The sequence below is a fragment of the Microcaecilia unicolor genome, chromosome 5, assembly GCF_901765095.1.
Source record: "Microcaecilia unicolor chromosome 5, aMicUni1.1, whole genome shotgun sequence".
Lineage (NCBI taxonomy): Eukaryota > Metazoa > Chordata > Amphibia > Gymnophiona > Siphonopidae > Microcaecilia > Microcaecilia unicolor.
The window spans coordinates 199,615,069-199,640,024 of NC_044035.1; the positions used below are offsets into that span (position 1 = coordinate 199,615,069).

At 47.3% G+C, this 24,956-nt stretch overlaps 1 protein-coding gene across 1 annotated transcript in view; it reads right to left on the bottom strand.

Moving 5' to 3' along the window:
* OGFOD1 (2-oxoglutarate and iron dependent oxygenase domain containing 1) overlaps positions 1-24,956 on the bottom strand; it is a 683,818-nt gene that overhangs the window by 136,066 nt on the left and 522,796 nt on the right. Inside the window, 1 exon segment of the mRNA XM_030203703.1 lies at positions 24,205-24,485. Coding sequence (XP_030059563.1) covers positions 24,205-24,485 — 281 coding nt within the window.

Here is a 24,956-nt window from a genome sequence, read left to right on the forward strand (position 1 = left end):
CACAAGACAGACTAAGGAGACAAGACGTACACAAGGGCTAGGCAGAGACGGGATTCAGGATATACACACTAGCTAGGCAGAGAGGATTCAGGATATACACTCAGGATATACAAGCAAGCTTTGCAGGAACAGGACTCGGGATATACAAGCAGGTTACTTCCTGTTCCGGGGCAGACTCAGAGGGAGCAGTGAACACATGCGAATTTTCTCGGAGACAGGGCAACAGGTGCGCGCCGTGGCACCCCCCCCCTCCCCAGCAGCGTGTACCCATGGGGGGGTGTCATTTCGCCGAAGTCGCCGATCTACAAATCTCCTCCAAGGGAACGGATCTGGACTCTGCCATAGAGGCTGCCTGCGCTGTAGTAGAATGAGCCTTTGGCTGAATAGGCGGCACCTTCCCTGAGGCCACATAAGCTGCCGCAATCGTTTCCTTGACCCAACATGCTATGGTAGGCTTAGATGCCTGGAGACCCCTATGAGGGCCCGCGAACAGCACGAACAGATGATCCGACTTCCGGAAATAGTTGGTCACTTCCAAGTATTTGATGATGACTCGTCTAACATCCAGGCATCTGAGAGCATGATACTCCTCTGGACAATCCTCCCTCCTTCCGTAGACAAGCTGCTGATTCACATGGAAGTGAGAAACATCTTGGGTAGGAAGGAAGGCACAGGGCGAATAGACACCCCTGCCTCCGTGAACCGCAGGAACGACTCCCTACACAAGAGCGCCTGGAGCTCAGAAACCCTCCTGGCTGAAGCGATTGCCACCAAAAAGACCGCTTTCAACGTCAGATCCTAAGAGACAGCCGCGGATAAGGGCTCAAAGGGCAGCTTCTGCAGGCCCGCAGCACCAGATTGAGATTCCACGTAGGCACAATCGAGTGCAGAGGTGGGCGCAAGTGATTAACACCTTTCAGAAAACGCACCACATCTGGCTGAGAAGCCAGGGAAGCACCCTTCAGGCGACCCCTGAAGCAAGCTAGAGCCGCTACCTGGACTTTAAGAGAGCTTAGCGAAAGGCCTTTCTCCAGACCCTCTTGCAGGAACGCCAACATGAAGCAACCGGCGCCGTGAAGGGCGACAGGGAGCCGGGCCTCACACCATGATTCAAAGGTACGCCAGACCCTAGCGTAAGTAGTAGAGGTTAGAACTCCTTCCGTGCTCTCAGCATTGTGGCAATGACCTTGTCTGAGAAACCCTTCTTCTTCAGCGCGAGTCCGCTCAAGAGCCAGGCCGTAAGACCAAAGGGGGAGGGACTCCTCCATCACCAAGGGACCCTGATGTAGAGGCCCCGCTCCGCTGGAAGCTGCAAAGGACTGTCTACGGAAAGCCAGATCAGGTCCGCATACCAAGGATGTCTGGACCAGTCTGGACCCCACCAGGACCACCCGACTGGATGCCTCGCCACCGGCCGAGGATTCTGCCCATCATAGGCCATGGCGGGAACACGTAGAGAAGATCCTTTACCGGCCACTTGCTGGAGAAGAGCATCAATCCCCAGAGATCGAGGTCCCGGCCTCTACTGAAGAACCGTGGCACTTGACAATTGGTCGAGGGTCGCCATCAGATCCAAGGTCGGCATGCCCCAGCGCTCGTGATCCACAAGAACGCCCGAGCAGACAGTTGCCACTCTCCAGGATCCAAGGTATGGCAACTGAGAAAGTCCGCCTCAACATTCATGGACTCCCGCAATGTGAGCCGCCGACAGCTGCTCCAGATTCGCCTCTGCCCAAAGGCATAACTTCATGGCTCCCTGGCTAGGGGAGTGCTCCTGGTACCTCTCTGGCGACTGACATAGGCCATGGCCGTGGCATTTCTGACAGGATCCGAACTGGCCTCAGGACCAGTACCTGAAGAAACACCTGCAGCGCCAACCGAATTGCCCGGAGTTCCAAGAGGTTGATGGGCTGCTTCGCCTCCGCGGGCGACCATATCCCCTGCACTGTCCTTCCCAGGCAGTGAGCTCCACAGCCCGTCAAGCAGGCGTCCATCGTGACGACAGTCCACTTCGGGGTCGTGAGAGGCATTCCGGCTGACAGCTTGTCTGACCTCAGCCACCAACTCAGAGCCCTTCGCACCGCCGGATCCAGGGGGAGGCGTACTGTGTAATCCTCCGAAACCGGAGTCCAACGCTGCAGAAGAGAGTGCTGTAGCAGTCTCATATGTGCCCTGGCCCAGGGCACTACCTCCATCGTTGCCGTCATGGAGCCCAACAGCTGCACATAATCCTATGCCCGGGGAGCTGAGGAGTCTAGGAACCGACACACCTGGGCCTGAAGCTTGAGGCTTCGGTTCTCCGGCAGGAACACTCTGCCCGCTTTGGTGTCGAACCTCACACCCAGATACTCCAGGGACTGAGTTGTCCGCAGCTGACTCTTCTCCCGGTTGATAATCCATCCCAGGGAGCTCAAAAGAGCAATGACCCTGTCCATCGCCCTCCCACACTCCGCAAAGGAGGGCGCTCGAATCAGCCAGTCGTCCAGGTAGGGATGGACTTGCACGCCTTCCTTGCGGAGATGAGCCGCAATGACGACCATCACTTTGGAAAAGGTCCACGGAGCCGTAGCCAACCCGAAAGGGAGGGCTCTGAACTGGAAGTGCCGGCCCAGCACTGCGAAACGCAGGAAACGCTGATGCGGCGGCCAGATGGGAATGTGCAAATAAGCTTCCTGATGTCTAAGGCTGTCAGGAATTCTCCTTTCTTTCTTCTTTTTTCCTCTTTACATGTTTTTATTAAAGAAGCTTGTATCACGTACACAACAATATATAAAACAACAAACTTCTCATAATGCAGAAATCATACATTCCAAAGTATACAGCTTAACTCTCCATCACTGCAACCATGAATAACTAGGAGCTCAACCAGATTCCACCTATTCCTCTATAGACCGGGGAAAACAGTCCTCCCTCCCACTTTCCCCCTCCAAGGTGGAGCTCCTTAATGGACCTTTATTACCCCTTATACCCCTCCCCTCCCCTTCCTCCCCCCCTACCCCCCTCCCTCCCAAGCCTATTATACCTTTATTGTCTCTACCCACTCTTGTAGCTGAGCCCAACCCCTCTTACACCACAGCTCCCCATCTCTGCGATATGCCGTAAGCTTCTCCAACGCTAAGAGTTGTTCAATTTTCCCCTTCCACTCACCCATGGAAGGAGAGTTAATGTCTCTCCACTTCCGAGCTATCAAGCATTTCGCTGTCGCCAGGCCCCAACGTAGTAGCTTACTCCGTGTTTTCAAGATTTACCTTCATTATGCAACCCAAGCAAACACACCCATGGGCAACACACCAAAGAGTCTAAAGTCATTTTCACCATAGCTTTCATCACTGCTATCCAGAAAGGTAACAGTCATGGACAGGACCACCAAATGTGTAAAAACGTACCCCTATCCTGTCCACATCTCCAGCACCGGTCAGAAGCTGTAGGATACATACGTTTAATTCTCTCAGGAGTATAGTACCACCTAGTAAGTACCTTATATGCATGCTCTTGCACCAAGGCGCATGTAGAGGCCTTCTGGACCTCCCAGCATATCTTTTCCCATTCCTGATCCTTAAAGCTACAGTTTAAATCACTTTCCCACGCTCCCTTAAAGCAAAATGGAGTGGAGTCACTACCTCTAATAAATCTGTAGAGCACTGAAATAGATCTAGACACCTCTGTACTATTCCCCATAACTTCTCCAAACTCTCCTTTTCTTGTGTCCTTCTCCCCCTCCAACCCATTGCTCTCCCATAAATACGACCCTAAACATACAAAAAAAAAATCCCCCTCAGGGAGACTATATTGCTGCCATCAATTCTTCAAAGCTTTTTATCTGACCACCCTGTAGCAGGTCCCGAAGCTCGAAGTCCCAACTGGTCCCACCTCCAAAAGAACCCCTATTGTCTTTCCTGCCCCAAATTTCAGCTTCCAGCGGATCCCCCGCCCTAGTGGAGAACTCCCTCCCCTGTCCCTATTTTCTCCGAACTCCTCCCAGACCTGCAGATGTCGTCGAAAGAAGGGGTTATCCACCCCCGTTAACCTGTCTCCCCAGTCCCTCTGTAGTCCCATAATAGTGATCTTAACTGCCTCCCTGGAAGCACTCCTGTTCACCTGGCCCTCTGGCTTTAATTTTTTCCTTTCCCACTCCAAAAGCCATCTTAACCTGCGCTGCCTGATAATACCATTCCAGCCGCGGCACTGGCTCTGCCCCCTCTTTCTACTTCTCCCCCATAGCAATTTCCCTGCTAAACGGGAGTGCTTGCCTTCTCAGGACAAATTGAAGACTGGTGTTGTAGCCGTATCCTCTTGGGTACCGCCACCGGCAAGGCACTGAACAAAAATAACCACCTGGGTAGAGTATTCATTTTTATGACCGCCATCCTCCCCCACCATGACACCCACATCCCCTTCACTGTGACAATTCCATCCGAATGCGGTCCATTATTTTCCCATAATTAAGATTGAAAAGGTTATTTAAATCTTTGGGAATAAGAACCCCCAGATATCTAATAAAATTCTTGGCCCACTTAAAAGCAAACCTACGTTTCAGACTAGCTTCCTCTTCCTGAGAGACCGAAATGCCATTACTTCACATTTATCTGTATTAACTCGCAACCTAGCATACCGTTCGTACTCCCCCATCATCTCCTCCACCACCTCCAGCGTCTTCCCAGGGTCTGTCACGTACAGCAGCAGATCGTCCGCATACAAGGCCACACGATGTTCCATCTTTCCCACTGTAATGCCCCGAAACTCATGGTGGCTACGGATCATCTCAGCTAGGGGCTCTATATAAAGGGCAAATAATAGCGGGGACAAGGGGCAGCCCTGCCTGGTCCCCCGTCCAATTTTGAAAAATGATGTATATTGACCGTTAATCTGAATACAGGCTGTTGGGGCTCTATATAAGGCTGCTATCCACTTACAAAAGTTCTCTCCGATACCCATACGCCGCATCACCTCTCTCAAAAACCTCCCAGTCCACCCTGTCAAACGCTTTTTTCAGCGTCTATCGCCAACATCAGGGCCCCTGAGAGTCTCTGTTGTGCTTCCCACTGTATATGAAGGGTACGGTGTATGTTATCCCCACCTGTCGCCTGGAATAAACCCCGACTGGTCCTCCCCTATTAGTCCAGCAATACCCGCCCCAACCTGTTAGCCAATACTTTGGCTATAATCTTTACGTCGACATTTAGTAAGGAAATGGGACTATAGGAGCCACATATAGTGGGATCCTTCCCTGGTTTTAGCAACGAGATTCCTGCCTCCATCATTGAGTTCGTCAAATCCTTTCCTTCCAAAACTCCATTCCCTAATCGAACAAGCCGAGGCCCTAAGTCTGCTGCATAGCACTTAAAGAACCAACGGTGGAAGCCGTCCAACCCCGGGGCCTTCCCATTTGGAAGATTTTTAATTACCCCCTCCACTTCCCCACATCGAGCTTGTTCAGCCTCATCTAGATTATGTAACTGTACCCGATCAAGGAATGGCCCCCATCCCTCACTCTATCCATTTCCGTCCCAGCCTGTATAATTGTTCATAATACAACCTGAAGCTTTTAGCTATTTCTGTGTCTCCATAGTACCAACCAGGGTACTTTGAATGAGTGTCTAACTTAGCCTAGCCCATAACCTACGCCACCAAAAGAGCACTAGATTTGTTTGCGAACTCAAAGATTCTCTGTTTCAACTTAGTTTGCATATGTTCTATGTCTATATTTTGTAGCTGTGCCAGTGCCCCTCGCACTTCCTTGAGTTCCTCCCCCAACTTATTGGTGGGTTGTCTTTTATGATGTTTTTCTTCAGGAGCCCAAGGCGTGTAAGTAACTCCAGGGATTTTCGCCCCCTTTCTCTTTTTTCCGAGCCCCCCATTTAATAAAGACTCCTCTCACCACGGCTTTCATGGCATCCCATAAGGACCCATCAGATACTTCACCAGTATCATTAAATAGATAAAATTCCTTATTGCTTTCCTGACATCTTCCCTCACTGTTTCATCTCCCAATAGGGTTTCATTAAGTTTCCAGAACCCCCCTCTCTTCCTACCTTCTAGCCCCTTAAGCCTGATCCAAACAGGAGCATGGTCAGAGACCTGGCAAGTCTCTATCTCTGCCGCTTCTAACAGATGCCAACTATTGCGATGCACCCAAATACTATCTAACCAAGCATATGACTGTGCAGACGTGTGAGGAATGTCGTATAATTTCTTTGTGTCCCATGCAAACAATCTCCACCCATCCAACACCTCACACTCTTTCAAAAATGACAGCATTGCCTTGCGCCCCGAACCCCCCACCCCTCCTCGTCCTCTGGAGTGATCCAAATCTGCATCTGGGGTTATGTTGAAATCACCTCCTAGTATCACTTGACCTTTGGGGAAGCCCTGAATTTCTCCCTTCAACAGATCAAAAAACTGCTTCTGACCATCATTTGGTGCATAGATATTAATAATTGTAATTTCTTTACCTTGTAGCAACCCCCCGACTCCCAAACATCGACCGCTAGAATCTCGAAATTCCTCCGGTATGCGCAGCCCACAGGTATGTCGCATCATAATAGCCACTCACCCAGCCCTTCTGGTTTCCCGTCCTGGTGTGTCAGCACATCTCGATAGGACATGCCGCAGCAAATGCACATCCCTCGGTCTCAGATGCGTCTCTTGCAGCATACAACATCCCATTTTAACCTATTCAGTTCTTTAAATACTCGGCAACGTTTCCCCTGATGGTTCAGCCTGTTTACATTCCATGACCCCACTTCTAAGCCTCCCCCCCCCTCCCCTCCCTTTACTGATCCTTGAGTTAAAGGACCAGCCACTGTAGGAAATTGAACGTACTATACCAGGGTTTTGGTTAATATCCTTCTAAAACTAACCCCTCTCCCCACACCTCTTAGTACACATACCCACCTCATCCCATCTGTACCATGCCCCACTCAAAACCAATTTTCCAATTCCTCCCACACCTAAACCACTCTTCCCTCCAACAACATTTAACATTACTTTCAGTCTTAAACACACATCCTGGATTTCTATCCAAAATTGGTGGCCTCCGTTTTAAATCGCCAGTCCTTCCACTTTAGCACACCAGTTCTTCTGCAGGCCACCACGTCCGACCACCACTCTGCCATTGTCTTCTCATCACCCGCCTTTGAATCCAATGATTATACTTGACATTTGACGATTTTGTTGCTTCGTCCTCAGGATAAAGGAAAGTATACAGAAGCAATAAGATTATAGATCTCCAACTCCGCCACAAACTTGCCAGTCCTCATATTCTACATGTCCAAATTGGACCTCTCAGGCCCAACAAATTAAAATCTGAGTTCGCCAGGCAATTGAGCGGACTTCAACAACGTCCACTTTAGACGCCTGTTTATCTTTACTCTTTCCTCTCCCGATCACCACTTGCCAGGCCGAATCTCGGTTGGGAGCAGCCGAAGTCTGCGTATCCGGACTCTGGCTGGAACTTCTTTACATCCCAAGGCCCGCAGCGCCGACCACGCTTCCTCCGGTGTTGTGACCTTGCGTGATTTCCCATCCACTGTGATCCAGTACTGCAAAGGGAAACAACCATCTGTATCTGATTCGCATAAACCTGGTAACCACTTTAAATGTTCCACGTTTCAATAAGGTTGTGCGGGCCAAGTCTTGGAAAACCTCAATTTTATAGTTTTTCCAGGTAATTTCCTTGCTCTCTCTGGCCTGGCGCAGGATCTGTTCCTTTATAGGGAAGTCCAGGAAGCACACAACCACATCGCGAGGTTAGAGGTCTCTGCGTGGTCCCAGCGCTCTATGCACCCGTTGTATGTGTATCTCAGGGGGGCAAGCTCCCGAGCCGAGCGCTAAGATATGCTGACAAAGCTCTAACAAACCGCTTCACAGTTGGCAAAAATGTCAAGCTCAGGGATACCTTTAAATCTGAGGTTGTTACGCCGTGACCTATTCTCTAGGTCTTCAAGTTGATCCCTGAGCTGGCTCAATACACCCTGGTCCTCCACCACTTTCCTCCGCATTGAGTCCACTCCGACTGAAGGGCCACCATCCCCTCCTCCACTTCACCCACGCGGGACACCAGTTTGTGTATCTCCGCTCTTATATCTTTAAGGGCATACTGGACATCTAATCTGATTCCCGCAAAGTCAGCTTTTAACTCCTGGAGCAGGGCCCCGCAACGTCAGATGTAGCATGCTAGCAGCCTCTGCCATCTTGGATCCTCTCAGCTCCGGCCCCGCTTTCCCTTTTCTCTCTTTTTTCGCGACGCTCCGGAGTGTAGCGGAATGATCCAACTTTTTCTTAGGTGGCGTAACTCAGAGGGACACCCTCCTTCACTCTCGACCCGTGTTCGCCGTGAGGGTAAGTTTTCGGCACCACTTTTTATCAGCTCCAGCAGAGCTCTTCAATTAAGCCTCCACCTTGGATTGTGACATAATTTCCTTCGAATTCTCCCTTCTTTACCGCCGCAATCACCGAGCGGAGAGTCTCTATACGGAAATGCCTTACTCTCAAGGCCCGATTGACTCCCTTGAGGTTGAGAATAGGCCGAGAAGAGCCTCCTTTCTTTGGTACCACAAAGTATATGGAGTAACGTCCCGTGCCGCACTGGTCCACGGGAACTGGGACTACCGCCCCAAGGCAGAGTAAATTGTCCAGTGTCTGCTGAACCGCTACCACTTTGAGAGACTTGCAGGGAGAGTTCACGTAACAGCTCTCAGGGGCCACAGAACTCCAACTTGTAGCTGTCTCTGATGACTTCTGAACCCAAGCGCCTGAAGTTCACCTGGTCCACTCGCACCAGAAATGAGGACACCATCCGCCTATCTGCTCTGGGCCATGGACCAGGGCCCCGTCATTGGGTACGAGACCCCGGGGCAGGACCGAGGAAGAGCCTCCCGAGCGGGCGGTCTCTGCGAAAGGAATGTTGCTTCGGGGTGAATCGCTGCTTGAAAGAGGAGAAGCCAGACTTGCCCGGGCGATAGCGACGGGCCCTCTTGAAAATGGCCCCTAGAGGGGACCAGGGCGAGCACTGCTGGACCTTGCCTTCCAGTAACCTCTGCCTTTAGAACTGCCGAGATCTGTCATGATCTTGTCCAGCTCATCCCCGAAGAGCAGCTTGCCCTTAAAAAGGCAACTTGCTAAGCGAGATTTGGAGGCATGGTCAGCTGTCCAATGCTTTAAGCCATAGCCACCGACGGGCAGAGACTGTCTGAGAATACCTTTAGCCGAGGCTCTCAAGACCTCATACAGCAAGTCCTGCTAAGTAAGCCAAGCCCGACTCCAGGACCGGCCATTCGTCCTCAAGGGGAAGGATCCGAGGGGGAGGCTCACTGTACTACTGTCAGGCATTCCCTGGCCACATAGGAGCCGCAAACCGAGGCTTGCAAACACAAGGCGACAGCCTCAAAGGCTAACTTTAAAGCCGCCTCCAGTTTCCTGTCCTGTGACTCTTTAAGGGCGGAGCCGCCCTCCACTGGCAAGGCCGTCTTTTTAGTCACAGCCGTAATTAAAGAGTCTACTGCCGGCCAACGCAAGACATCTCGCTCACCCTCTGGCAGAGGGTACAGGTGAGCCATAGCCCTGGCCACTATGAGGCTCGCCTCCGGAGAATCCCATTGAGCTGAAATTAGAGTTTGCATGGCTTCATGGATGTGAAAGGTCCTGGGAGGGCGCTTGGTTCCCAACATAATAGAGGAACCTGCCGAGGGAGGGACTTCATCCAGAGAGAAAATGCTTACGATGCTCTTAGCCTGAACTAACAGGTTTGGCAACTCCTCTGAGCGAAAAAGCCGTGCTGCTGAGTATTTCTCGGGTGAGAGCTAGTGAGGTGGTTATCCGGTCAGGCAGAGTAACAGACCAGCCCTCTTGCTCAGGCTCTCTCGGGCCCAAAACCTCCTTTATCGAATACTGAGTAACCTTTAAGGACTCTTGGGGAGACAGTAAACCTCTTTCCTTGAGGTTTGCTGTTCACGCATTCCAAAAATATAGGACTAAGGGGCATGCGATGAAACTACAGTGTAGTAAATTTAAAACAAATCGGAGAAAACTTTTCTTCACCCAACGCGTAATTAAACTCTGGAATTCGTTGCCGGAGAACGTGGTGAAGGCGGTTAGCTTGGCAGAGTTTAAAAAAGGGTTAGACGGTATCCTAAAGGACAAATCCATAAACCGCTACTAAATGGACTTGGGAAAAATCCACAATTCCGGGAACAACATGTATAGAATGTTTGTACGTTTGGGAAGCTTGCCAGGTGCACTTGGCCTGGATTGGCCGCTGTCGTGGACAGGATGCTGGGCTCGATGGACCCTTGGTCTTTTCCCAGTGTGGCATTACTTATGTACTTATGGACACTCTCCTGTTGGTCAGGTTCCCAGCTTTCACCACCTTGCCGCACTTACTCTCCCCTTCTTCTCCAGCCTCTTCAATTCACTTCCATACAGCATCTCTAGTCATCTCCCCTCCTCCTCCTCTGTTCACTTCCTCTGTGCCAGAGTGATAGGATCAGTGGGTGTCTCTCCCCCATTGGTCAGGCTGACCTTTTATACTATTTTGCTGTCAAATTCTGGAATTTTCCTGTGCAAGCTATGAGAAAAACTTGTTTACCACTCCATGGAATGCTGCTCCGATAGTACATCTGATGCCTACCAGGAGCATACATCCATGGGTGTTTTCTCTCTTATCAAGGAGGGTCAGTTCGACATATGTCTTATTTCTCAGAACTGTGTACTTGTCTCTATTTCAAATTTGAGCAAACAACCAGCCTGGTTCTGTCCACTTAGACAAACCAGAGGCCCAGTTATTCTGGCTGCCTAAAAAAACAGGTCAAGCTACAGAAAATACCTATATTCCAATTAAAAATACCAACCCCCAATTTTGATTATTAACACTAGAACACTGCCCCTCACCCTTCAGAAAAGTTCCTCTTTAACTAGCCTTCACCACCTTGATCCCGCCCCAGGAGGAAGTGAACCAGAAGGGGTGGAGTCAATACCTGGGAGTTTAAAATAAGACAGGGCTAGGCTGAGGTTAAGGAGGCCCACGGAAGGAAGAACTGAAGCCCAAGTCTATGCCTTTACTGAATATGTTTAGCTGCTATGATCTGGCTGTGGTAAGGAAACTTTCTTTTTAAGCTTTACTGAGGTCAGGGTGGGGCCAGACCTGAGTCTCAGAAGTCCTGAGAACTTACTGGCTATGTATGGGGCAGGGCAGCCCCACCAGCCACAGATTGCTTGGCCTGCTAGACAGAGGCATATTTAAGACTGTTACTAAATAAGAGAAACTGTTGCATCTGATGTTGCTGGCCTGTGAAGCAACAAGTCCCAGGACTCGGGTGAATAAAACCTTTATTTTCACATTTATATCTCTTGTCTGGCTGAGTTATTCACAGGGTTACCTCATAACCCCACCCGGGGTCTCATATGTGGTGGCAGTGACGGGATCCTTAGCTTATCTTGCACAAAGAAGCCAGATCCATGACTGCTGGGGCACTGTGCCTATTAAACTGCCCTACGCTGAGACATTGGGCTATAGGGGATAGCCTTGCTCTAGTTTTTTTTTTGGGGGGGGGATACAGTTAGAGCCGGACAGGCAGGCTTTTATTTTTTTTAATTAGTGCATTGTGTTGGGACGGGCCCTAACCGCAAAAACATGAAGAGGTCACTCCAAGCCTTGGAGGGCCAGCAGCAACAGCAACAGCAACAATAGCAGTTCATGCAGGCACATCTTGAACAGCGGCAACAGTTACAGCAGCAACAGCAGGTGCAACAGCAAGTGTTACAGAAGCTCATAGACCTACAACAGAGCTCGCAGGCCCAGGCAGGAAGAGCTACTCAGGAGCCTAGCCTGTCAAGGACTCCTCCAGTTTCCCTATTTAAGAAAATGGTGCCCAAAGATGACCCAGACTATTTTATGACCTACTTTGAGAGAAGTGCCCATTTTGCTGGTTGGCCAGAGACGTTATGGACAGCATATCTGGGGAATTCACTAAACGGTAGCAGCCAGATGGCATTCACGATGTTAATTCCGCAGAGACGGCCACTTATGCAGAAGTAAAAGCAGCCATCTTGGAGAGGGTGGGCTGCACCCCAGAGGCCTATCAGAAGGGGTTCCGAAAAGGTTACCTGCAAGCTAAAGAAAACCCCTGGAGTTGATTAGGTAAAAGAAACTCCAGGGGTTTTCTTTAGCTTGCAGGTAACCTTTTCGGAACCCCTTCTGATAGGCCTCTGGGGTGCAGCCCACCCTCTCCAAGATGGCTGCTTTTACTTCTGCATAAGTGGCCGTCTCTGCGGAATTAACATCGTGAATGCCATCTGGCTGCTACCGTTTAGTGAATTCCCCAGATATGCTGTCCATAACGTCTCTGGCCAACCAGCAAAATGGGCACTTCTCTCAAAGTAGGTCATAAAATAGTCTGGGTCATCTTTGGGCACCATTTTCTTAAATAGGGAAACTGGAGGAGTCCTTGACAGGCTAGGCTCCTGAGTACCTCTTCCTGCCTGGGCCTGCGAGCTCTGTTGTAGGTCTATGAGCTTCTGTAACACTTGCTGTTGCACCTGCTGTTGCTGCTGTAACTGTTGCCGCTGTTCAAGATGTGCCTGCATGAACTGCTATTGTTGCTGTTGCTGCTGGCCCTCCAAGGCTTGGAGTGACCTCTTCATGTTTTTGCGGTTAGGGCCCGTCCCAACACAATGCACTAATTAAAAAAAATAAAAGCCTGCCTGTCCGGCTCTAACTGTATCCCCCCCCCCCCCAAAACTAGAGCAAGGCTATCCCCTATAGCCCAATGTCTCAGCGTAGGGCAGTTTAATAGGCACAGTGACCTCCTTGTCACCTGGAGATGGCTGCAATCGGGAGGTCCGGAGGTTACAAGAGTCATCCTCCTGGCGCAGATCCTTGAAGTCCTACCCCTGCCTATGAAGTGTGGCAACACCCCAAACTGACCCCAGAGAATGCATTAGAAGCGGCCAAAGCCTTCTACCAAGGACAGCCAGAATGAGAACCCTATAAGAAGGAGCTTGGAAAACCTGGAAGGAACAGAGAGAAAACCGGACCAGACCACCCTCAGAATCAGAGACCACCCTCCAGCCCAGGGTTCCCAGGGAAGGGGTCTGAGCAATGGAAACCCTCATCCCCAGGAATCTACTGCAGCCTTTTTCCCCGATCGCGGGAATCATACTCACCCACCTGTTTAAAGTGTGGGGGCAGTGGCATACCTAGGGATGGGCGCAGGGGGAGCGGCCACTCCCCCAAATGGATTTTTTAAAAAATGGCGCCTATGCAGTTCTCAACCGGCAGGGCCGGCACACTGCAGAAAGGATTTTTATTTTTTTTTTGCAGTAACTTTCTCCCCTCCCTTCCCTTTCCTTCCCACCAAGTCCCCAACACCACTTTCTGTTCTCCCTCTTCCACCCCCACCTCCCCTCCTGCACTGTCAAGCCTACTTTGTTTAGCATCCCCTGCAGCAATAACATGCTGCCTGTTTGAGTTGGCATTGGATCCTTCCCTTGGCTTGCATGTCCCACCCTCGCATAAACAGGAAGTACTTGTGTCGAGGCGTGGATCCAACACCGGTTCAGGCAGCGTGTTATTGCTGTAGGCATAGGCGGTCGGTGGCCCAACTGTTTGGGGAGGCTAAAGGGGGCGGGGTTAGCGGTAGGGCCAGGGGTGGAGCTTAAATCCATAATTGTCTAATAACAGAAAAAATAAATAAATAAAAATAAGTCACAATACCTTTTATTAAATTTAGATATTAGATATGTATCATATGTCAAAGAATAAAGTGGTTGCTCAAAGCATATACTAACCACAATCGCTCAACTACAAAACACTATGCACAACTTTGTGCAAAAACACACTCAGAACCTTACTGTACCATAAATATTACACTGGGCAGAACCTAATACATCAATATACCACCCATATGGAAAATGCAGACCGTCAACAATATGAAACAAGGATCATAATATCACAATTCTCATGTAGAGCCACAAAACATCCTAATTCATGTTTAATGTGGGATAAAATGCCATACATAAGTAAATAAATATAAACATTTAATGTTGAGCACCTGATTCTCAAAGTGGACATATTCCAAACACTATAATGAAAATAAAATGATCTTTTTTACCTTTGTTGTCTGGTGACTTTGTTTTTCTGATCATGCTGGCCCAGAATACGATTCTGCTGCTATCTGTCCTCTTAACTCCATTTCCAGGGCTTCCTTTCCATTTATTTCTTTATTTTCTGCCTTTCTTCTTCATTTCTTGTCCTTGCTCCCCTGCCCCCCCTCCAGCCATCCATACCCACCCATTGATTCTCTCCTCTCCCCTGCCCCCCCATCCAGCCATCTACACCCACCCACCCACCCATTGAGTCTCTCCTCTCCTCTCTGTTCCCGGGCAGATTTTCTAACAGGAACTGCTCATCCAATCAGAGAGCTCTATTTGAATGCAGATTAACATACAGACACTCTAATGGGAATTTTTAGTCAAAAACACTAGCTAAACCCTTTGTTTTTGGATCAAAGTTCACATTTTTGATCAGAGCCATGCCCTAACATTAAGGATGTAAACATTTCCAACAATTTTTACCCATAAATATGAAAATGAGAACCTCCCAAAAAATGGACTAATTTGCATATGGCTTGAGCAAATTTGAGTACATAGCATACCAATCCCACTGCCTAGCACCTAAATTCTGCAATTAGATTTAATGCAAATACTTTTAAAACTTATTTTTAGCACTTTTAAAATTTCAGGGCTCAGTGCAAGTCTCTTTGGTGTGAACTGCTCATGTGCAGGAATTCATGATCCTAGTTAAATATCTCCCTGGCAACCCAGGACACCTCCAGCCAACCCCACTGCTCTGCTCTCATAGCAGTAAGATAATCAAATTACAACTGGTTATACACAAGGCTAGAGACGGCTTTCACTGCAGCTGCTGCTATTTAAACCCCCCCAGAGCAGCAGGACTTGCAGAAGAACTACTACTAATACTATTTAGCATTGCTATAGAAACAGCTGATCCATCCTGCTGTGGCTGGGGAGGCATAGCCTCCCCAAGCCTCTTATACCGGGCGCCTATGGCTGTAGGGACCACTAACCAGAGCAGGATTGATGGTGCAGGGGGTGGTGGTGGCAGCAGCAGCAGAGGGGAAAGAGAGGGTGTTGGACTTGAGGAGGGGGATTGATGGTGGTGGAGAGAGAGAGGAGAAACTGAGGGTGCTGGACTCGGGGAGGGGGATTGATGGCAGTGGAGAGAGAGAGTGGAGAAACATAGGGTGCTAGACTCGGGGAGGGAGGTTGAAGGCAAGGAGGTTAGATAAAACAGGAGACGGGGTGAGGTTTTTGACCCAAAACAATAGCAAATGCTATTGAAAACAATAGAAAAACTGATTATTAGAAATAAGGGACTGCCTATGCATGGTCCATCTGTAAAACGTTTAAGCTGTTCCAGTTGGAAAGGTGGAGGACAAAATATTTTTTACATTTTTTTTACTTATTTGACAGCTTTTTAATTTATTTGAAACCTTTCCATATGTAGATATAAATATCATGAAATAACAATTGAATATCACTAGAACAGCTTAAAAAATTATTGTAGCTGGTGGAAATAGCACTAATTAACTCTGTATTTTGTGCTCATTTTTCTACACTGTTCTATAATACAGATGGCCAAATTTCAGTGAGGATATCCTGTTTCCTGACGGATTCAACTTTATGTTAACTATTGTAATCTGCTTTGGGAAAACTGGTGTTATAAAGCTGGAAAGCGGGAAGAGAAGAGGAAGACGGCAAACCATAGGGCGTGAGTAAGAGAAGGGGAGAGATGTTGGACCAACAGGAAATGCAGCTACACAGACCCTGATGGCTTGGTTCCTTTCCTGGATTGTGTATACTTAGCAGGCTTTCACTTCTGGTGTGCAGTTTGCTGTCTATACAACCTAGAAGGCACATGGCATTGAGAATTTGTGTAGCCATGTCTACTGGCACAATAAAGAGGAAAGGGGAGAGAGGAGACATGGAATTTCTGGACCATAGGGGTGGAGGGGACAGGGAGAGGGAATAGGGAAATGCTGAACCATAGTGGTGGAGGACAGAGAAGGGTTGGGGGGGACAAGGAGATGCTGGGCTACAAGGGTATAAGAAGGAAGAGGGAGGGGAGATATTGGTATGGTGAAACAATGTGGGGAGAGACCATGAAGGTTATCAAGGAAAGATGAGTGAGAGGAGGATGGTAAGTACAGAGGGTAGAACTGTACAATAATGGGGAGTGGGTGAAAAAGAAGGGATTATGAATCTAGGGAAGGAGTGAGACAGGAGATGTAGTGGTGAGAGGAGAAGATGGAAAGTTGATAGGTACTGGTAAGTGAAATATAGGTGGAGGACTGAAGAGAGAAGATAAAATCTGAGGGGAGAGACAGAAAACAGAGAAAGAGGAAATGTGTCAGAGACAGATATAGTGAGGGAATAGAAGATAAGAAGGAAATGGAGAAAGGACAAAAGGACCGCACCCACTGGAAAGACAGCAGAAGACAGACAGAAAAACAGAAAAGAAAAAACTGGGACAAACATGCTTGAAAAAATAAAATACCCAGACAACAAAGGTAGAAAAAAAGTGTTTTATTTTGAATTTATTTGGTGGAATATGTTAGCTTTGGGAAATGTGCATCACGGATGTATTTTGCAATTTTTTTTCAATACAAAAGAAAATACGTTTGTTTTTCATTTCTCCTATGTTATGGAACATGCTTAGTTTGAATTCTTGGGGTTCCCAATTCCATTTTATCTTTATATTTCTAATTTGTGATTCCTTGTTCTGTATTTAGTGTGTGACCAAGGTGTGGTATTCTGTGGGCAAGTAGTTTCTGCATAGAACTCTTTACGGGTCTCACTTGTTCTGTTCTACCAGTAGTAGATGTATTGGTGTTCTAGGGCCCTGTGTAATATTTATAGTACTAGCTTTTCACAGGTGAATTAAGACTGATATGGTGTGGTAAGTTTTCCGTATATGTTTTTGTGTCTTTTTGCAGGGTTTTGTGTAATTGTGTTATTTCATAAACTGTCTGGCTCTATTTGAAAGTAGGCTCTGGGGCAAGGGCTGCATTTGGTGGCCCTTGTCACTAAAAATAAAAATGCTGGGGACTAATGGACTCCACAGGCTGTAGAGTCACCACACAAACAAAACCCCATCTGATTGAAACAAAGTTTCTACTAGTGGAGGGAGTGTTCCTGAGGTGAGGGTCACAATTTGAATAATGTTACTTGTAGTTAAGAAGACAAGCTGGCTACTCTGGCTGGTCCTGGGACCTCTGCTACCTCCCGCCTCCTCATGTAACTTCCAGTTTCCTTGCAGGTGGGATGCAGCAGAGGCAGTCTGTGTTAATCATTGCCGGCCACAGTCACTTCATCTGAGCGACAATACCGGCACTTCTGCCTGTCCAACACTGACTAGCGCCTAATTTACAAATGTTTGCTCCCCCTGATGTCAAAACCTGGCTACGCCTCTATGTGGGGGAAGAGGTCATATAGCAAGAGATGTCCAGATATAGCGGAAAGGGCTATGGATGTGAATTTGATAACCACTCATGGCTGCAATTTTGTGGAAGCTGTCCAGCCAGGAAATAGAAATTGCGTATAAAGGTGGAGCTAGAAGGCCACCCGTATACTAGGCTCAAGCAGTATCAAGATTCCAGCAGTATCAAGAGGTACTCAACTGGTCACAACTAAACTACAACCGAACTGTGACCCTGGACTGTGTACATGGGGACCAGAGACAGTATCAGACAGCTCAAGTGTCTTGTAAAACACCTGTGGGGAAAGCTCATCTGGAGATAGCGGTCTTGCCTTGGCTACCTTACCCAGTACTTTTGGGTTGGGATTTCCCCAATTCAGCGCTTTTGGGCCCGGCTGATCGATGGCCCAAAGAAGGAAGCGGAGTCTTTTCCAGAGATCTTCCCGCTGGAGGACCCTGATTTATATATCGAAAACCCTATGTTGCCTAAGCCCCACTGCCAGTGTTGGTTAGAGAAACTGCGGTGCTCTCTGAATCTAGCAGCTGCCGTAGACAGAGATCCAGAGCAGGACAACCCCAACCCTTTGGATAGTCTACCCAAATGGAGTAGTGAGAAAGCTATAGGGAATTTCAAAAGGGCGCAGTCAGAGGACGGGGCCCTTAGGGCAGCCTGAGCTAGGGTTGTTGAGTGGATGGGAATCCCGGGGGCAACTAGGTCCCCAATAAGGTAGTACCACCCTATTTTGTGATAAGATATGACTAGCTGTATCCGGTGGCCTTGAGGGGAAGAGGAAGAGCAGAGCAGTAGTTAGTACCCCAGGAGTACCCTAGGCAAGTCATGCAGCTAGCACACAGTCACCTGCTAGGTGGTCACCTAGGGGAGGAGAAGACCCAGGAACGGATTTTAGCCTGGTTTTCAAGGCCAGGGGTATTTAAGCAAGTGAAGCTCTTTTGCCAGTCATGCCCAACCTGCCAGTTGAGTAGTCCTGCGAGGATCCCACCTGCCCCTCTCGTGCCCATGCCCCTTGTTGACACCCATTTGAACGGATAGCAATGGACTTCATGGGACACCTGGAATGCACCACCCAGGGCCATAAGTATATCCTGGTTATTTTGGATTACGCCACTCACTATCCAGAGGCCATTGTGTTACAGAACATGAAAATCACCACAGTGGTTAATGCGCTGTGGGAAGTCTTCTCCCGGATATGAATCTCAGCAGAAATATTGATTGATCAAGATACTACCTTTATGTCCAGAGTTATATAGCAAGTGTGTGCTTTGGTCTAGTGCAATGGTTCAGTAAGACACTGAAACAGATGCTGAAAATGTTTGTGGCTGAAGATGGGAGAAACTGGGATTCTCTTCTCCAGTACATACTGTTTGCAATCCAGAAAGTGCCCAAGAGTTCTACAGGATTCTCTCCATTTGAACTGTTATATGGGAGAAGGCTTAGAGGAATCCTGGATGTGGTTCGAGAAGAATGGGAAGAGGAACACAGCCCAGGGAGGAACTTGGCTGAATATGTGCTCACCATGCAAACGAGGCTAAAGAAAGCTGGTGAGGCCGCCAAGCTTTGCCTGGAGAAAGCTCAAGTGGATAAAGCCTGAGCTTACAACCAGAAGGCAGTTCAACAAACCTTCCAGTCAGGGGATAGAGTCCTAGTCCTTTCACCCTCATCCGAAAGTAGTCCTTGATTCCATCAAGGAATTTCACCTCTCTAGCATGCACTGATGTTACATTTATCCAGTCAATATCAGGGTTTTCAAATCACCCATTATTATCGTGTTCCCCAGTTTGTTATCCTCCCTACTTTCTGATAACATTTCTACATCTGTCACGTCATTCTAGCCAGGTGAACTGTAGTACACTCCTATCACTATCCTTTTCCCCTTTAGACATGGAATTTCAATCCATAGGGATTCCAAGATGTGCTTTGTGTCCTGTAGAATTTGATTCAAGGCCCTCCGTAACATATAATGCTACCCCCTCTACCAATTCGATCAACCCGATATAATTTGTATCCTGGTATGACAGTGTCCCACTGATTATCCTCCTTCCACCAGGTCCCAGAAATGCCTATTTTATCTATTTTTTCATTTAATACAGTATATTCTAACTCTCCCATTTTATTTCTAAGGCTTCTGACATTCGCATATAGACATTTCAGACTATGTTTGTTGTTTCTATATACATCTTGCTCAGCGGTTGACAGTGATACTGTGCAATCTTGAAAATCTGTCTGCTTTTTATTTAAAGGCTACTGGTCTACTATGCTCTCTACTGCAACCTATCAGGATGCCCTATCTTCCCTGTTTTGGTGATATCTGTGAAAGATACATTATTCCGAACCATGCGCTTTTGAGCGACTGTCGGCCTTCCCCCAGTTTCTAGTTTAAAAGCTGCTGTCGCCTTTTTAAGTGCCGATGCCAGCAGCCTGGTCTCACCCTTTTTAAGGTGGAACCAATCCTTTCGGAATATGCTCCCCATTCCCCAGAATGTTGCCCAGTTCCTAACAAATCTAAAACCCTCCTCCCTGCACCATCATCTCATCCACGCATTGAGACTCCGGAGCTCTGACTGTCTCTTGGGCCCTGTGTGTGGAACGGGGAGCATTTCTGAAAATGCTACCCTGGAGGATATAGATTTCACCTTTCTACCTAGGAGCCTAAATTTGGCTTCCAGAACCTCCCTACCACATTTTCCTATGTCATTGGTAACTACATGTACCAAGACAGCCGGCTCCTCCCCAGAACTATTTAAAATCTTATCTAGGTGACGTGTGAGGTCCGCCACCTTCGCATCAGGCTGGCAAGTCACCAGGCGATCCTCAAGTCCACCAGCCACCCAGCTATCTACATGCTTAATAAACCACCAACTACAACAGTTGTCCTAACCCTTCCCTCTTGGGCAGCACTTGGAGACATATCCTTGGTGCGAGAGGATAGTATATCCCCTGGTGGGCAGGTCCTGGCTACAGGAGTACTTCCTACTTCATCAGGGTGATGCTCTCCATTTAGGAGGCCTCCCTCCTCCAAGGCAGCACAGGGGCGGCCAGACTGAAGGTGAGACTTCTCTACAATGTCCCTGTAGACCTCCTCTATGTACCTGTCTCCCTCAGTTCCTCCAAGTCTGCTACTCTAGCCTCAAGAGAATGGACTCGTTCTCTGTGAGCTAGGAGCTCTCTGCATTTATTTATTACATTTGTACCCCGCGCTTTCCCACACATGGCAGGCTCAATGCGGCTTACATAGTAACAGTAAAAAGAATTACAAAGTCTTTAAGAAGATTATACAAATTGTAGTAAACGTGATAATAATGGGGTTAACGGATAAGTAAATTGAACATAGGAGGGATTGAGTGTAGAGGGAAATGAATGTTAGGAGGTAGGCGTAGGGAGGATGGAGAGGAAAGGATAGGGGGTAGCAATAAGGAGAATGGGAGACATGGCCAATGCAAACCAATCGTCGGTACAGAATCATGTGGGTAGGCTTTAGTTAACTTGAATCATTGGTAGGTTTTCTTGAAGAGATGGGTCTTCAATGCTTTTCTGAAGGGCAAATGGCCGTTGATAGTTCGGATGTGTCTTGGTAGAGCGTTCCACAGTTGGCTACCCAAAAAGGAAAAACTGGATGCATAAGAGGATCTGTACTTGATACCTTTGCAGTTGGGAAGGTGTAAATTAAGGTAAGTACGGGAAGACGTCTAACTGTTTCTGGTTGGGAGGTCGATAAGGTTATTCATGTAGATAGGGGCTTCTCCATGTATTATCTTGTGAATAAGTGTGTAAACTTTAAAATGTATTCTTTCTCTGATGGGGAGCCAGTGAAGCTTCTCTCGAAGAGGTGTTGCGCTATCGAATCTTGACCTGCCAAAAATAAGTCTGGTTGCCGTGTTTTGGGACTTGCATCCTAAAAAAACACTGTTGCAGTAATCTGCGTGTGTAAGTACAGTGGATTGCACTAGGTTTGAGCACAAACATATAAACTCTCACCAACTGGGAGATAATCATATATGTGACACTCAGGGCAAAAGACTGGATAGCACCCCTCTAGCTGCTGGACTGTTGTCTGCATATTAATATTATAGAGTTGTTTAATTAAAACTTCTTCAGGTAGTAGGGATATTGGATGAATATAAAGAGTCTTAAGATTATATGGTATAATGTGTAATTTATTTAGTGTTTGCTTCCCAGAAACTAATTAAATGTAAATAAAAGTAATAAAGATGTAATTAAAACTCTACTGAAAACACTTCTCTTGTTATCCTAATTAGAATAATGACTATAAATTAAGAGTTGTGCTAGGGGTGAGTAGGAGTTGGGGGGGGGGGGGGGGGGGATGAAGACTGAGCTAAGTCTTGCTGTGCCTGTTAGAGGCTAGCTGTTAATGCTGTGGTACAAAGTTCAAGTTTTAAAACCTACAATTACTCCTTTAAACCCCAATCTTTAAGTTCCCAGGGCAAAATAATGTTCTCTTACCAGACAAATGTCCTCTTCTCTCAGAATTTCTCAGAAAGAGTTAAGTGGGACCTTTCCTATCTATATAGTTTTGATTCAAAGGGAACTGCTTCAAACAAACCCTTTGAAGCTAACTCAGGGGGGGATGCACTAAAGTCGTCGTTAGAGCCGTTCCGTACAGAATTCCATAGCGAATCGGTAGGGAACGGCTAAGCATCAAGGAAAGGGAATGCAAATGAGCTGCTCGTTGCAGCTCACTTGCATTCTCTAATCCTTCATAAAACCGTCAGATAATCGGCCGGTAGAGCATGCGCAGAGCAGCCAAGCGTTAAGCTGGCTGCTCTGTGCATGCCAAGGACGTAAAAAACCCCCCCCCAAAAAAACCACGTCCTTTATGGACGTCCTTGCCCCCGCCCGAAGTCGCCGTCGCTGCTCCCCGCTCTCCCCTGCATTGAAATCAGAACTTTACGCAGCCCCGGCCCCCTCCCTTCCTTGAAATTACAGCTTCCCCCGCCATCCCCTGCCCCCCCTGAGGTCATCGCCACCGCCACTCCCCCCTCCACCCGCCCTCCTCTGTCTGCCACCGGGCCCTCACAGCGCCTCTCATCTCCGTGTGAGGGCGCTGCACCGGCAACAGCTGATCGCCTCTTCGGACTTCCCTCCTTTCCTCCCTGGCCCACCCTCGTCTGACGTAAGTAAAGGAGGGAAGTCCGGAGAGGCGAACAGCTGTTGTTGCCGGTGCAGCGCCTTCACACCATCATGGACCAACGCAATACATCGCGCACACAAAATATAACATACTTTGACCTGAGTAAATGGCTACTTAATGGTGGCACTGCAAAACAAAAACATATCAGTGTTGTAGAGTACAGTTTTCTCTTTCAGATGATACTGTTCACAAGCTGATTCAGGCAGACTCTTTTTTAATAATTGGCTTTGAACTTTGGTACATTTTACCATTTGCGCTGACAGTGCCAACTTTGAAGAGATCCTGCAGGGCGGTTATAGATGCTGATTAGTTGCAAATCTGGCAGTATTATGCCCAGCACAAGCATAATGCTTGTTCAAAATTTCAAGTCTGTATCTTTGTTTGCATGGAAGTTGTTGCGGTCTGAATATTGGTCCAAATATGTTCCGATGAGTCGCGACCAATTTTGATGCACACTTTGAGTCAACTTGTTTGACTGGATTTGGCATCCATAATGTTAAAATGTATTTCATCGGAATTAGCATCAAAAACTGTATAGGATTTGAATTTTTTAGCCATTCTTATAAATGTGTTTGGATTTTATTAGACCACAAAAATGGCATTTTGGTAAATGTCGCACGTTCATGGACTGACAACCTTTCAGAAAAGGGGGTCTAGATCTGCAACTATTGCAGTTAGAGACCTCAAATTTTGGGAAACTTCGTTTAACACCTGACTTGCGCAACAGATAAAATTTGAACAAAATTGGAGACATGATGGTGGGAAGGTTTAGACCACTTGGCATGGAATGACCCTATCAATAACCTACAATTCCTCCTTTAAACCCTAACCTTTTAAGTTCCCAGAGCAAAATAATGTTCTCTTACCAGAGAAATGTCCTCTTCTCTCAGAACTTCTCAGAAAAGGATTACCAATGGGTCTTCAAAAAAAAACAAACTTTAATTGTCATGGGTTGTTAACATGTGAATTCACCACTGAGACTCAACATGGGGCTGTGTTTCGGCGTTATTGCCTGCTTCGGGAGTCTGCTAGTGTGTCCTCTCTGGACAAGTTCTATTTAAATACTAAAATTCATTAGAGAAAAGTACTGTGTAAAATGCCTCAATAAAAACTTGACTGCTGAACGAAGTTCTTTATTTTTTCATTAGCTGCGGTTCACAGGTGTGGAAACTATTTTGCTTGGAAATAAAATATGATCTTTCAGTATTTAAGTTATATTCTGGTTTGGATACTGTGGATTTATCAAAGGGATGCAGACTACATGCTCTGACAATCCCTAGTGGCCCTCACTGGTTTACATTCACATAACCAAACTTGAGTTTTCGGTTTTGGTTTCAGACAAAACCAGGTGATGAGTTGCAGCTGCAGTTTTGGTTTCGGCTGAAAGCATATAGAGTTTCAGTGGCAGTTCAGCTGAAACAAGTAGTTTCGGTTGGCCTCTATCCCCAACTGTAGCAGATGATAAGCACCACTACTAGAGAATACTCCTGCTTCCTATGAATGTATTGCTACCAGTAATCATTGTTGTAATGGATTACTTACTGATCTTACTTTTCTGCTTAGCTGCTGACTCCTGATTTAATTGATAGGCCTTGTCTTTGTTTTTTCCTTGTTCTAGCTTTGTTGAGCTTTGTATAGCACAATCTGAAGTTCTTTCTGCATCCATAATTTCTGCTGTCTCCTCTTCATCATTATCAGAAGCCAAGAAATGAAGCTTTAGACCAGTCAAATTTGAAAGCAGCAAGAACATGGCCTCTGAGTGAAATAACTCCATACAGTCCCTTAGCACATCTGGAAGTCTTCCTTCTGCAGTCTCATAAAATCTGTAACATACAACAGGTACACAATCAGTAAAAATGGAATGAATGTTCATTTTGTTTTTTTTTTTGCAAACATTTATACATTCTGCTAAAGTCCACTTGAGAGAAGTGTGGCCATATTGGGCGCAAGTTCTAAATTCAATAAACTTTGTTCAAGTTACTTCTGGTTCTCCGTATTCTGGGTGCTGTTCTCTTGTTTTTGTGTTTGAAATGTTGCTGCCTATAGTCATAAGTCTAAAAATTCATGGTAGACAATATGGGTCCTTAATTGACAAATCATATAAATATTGCATAATGACATGACCGATACATCCCCAGTTTATAACACTGTCAATAGGGTAAAAAGTGCCCTGGTCAGCCTTAAAACAGGGGTTGCTCAGTTCAGGCTGGGTGATTTAATGCTTAGCAGAATGGTTTATACAAAGAGAGAAACAGGCAGCTGAAAGGAGTGGAGCCATGCACCAAGCTAAGGAT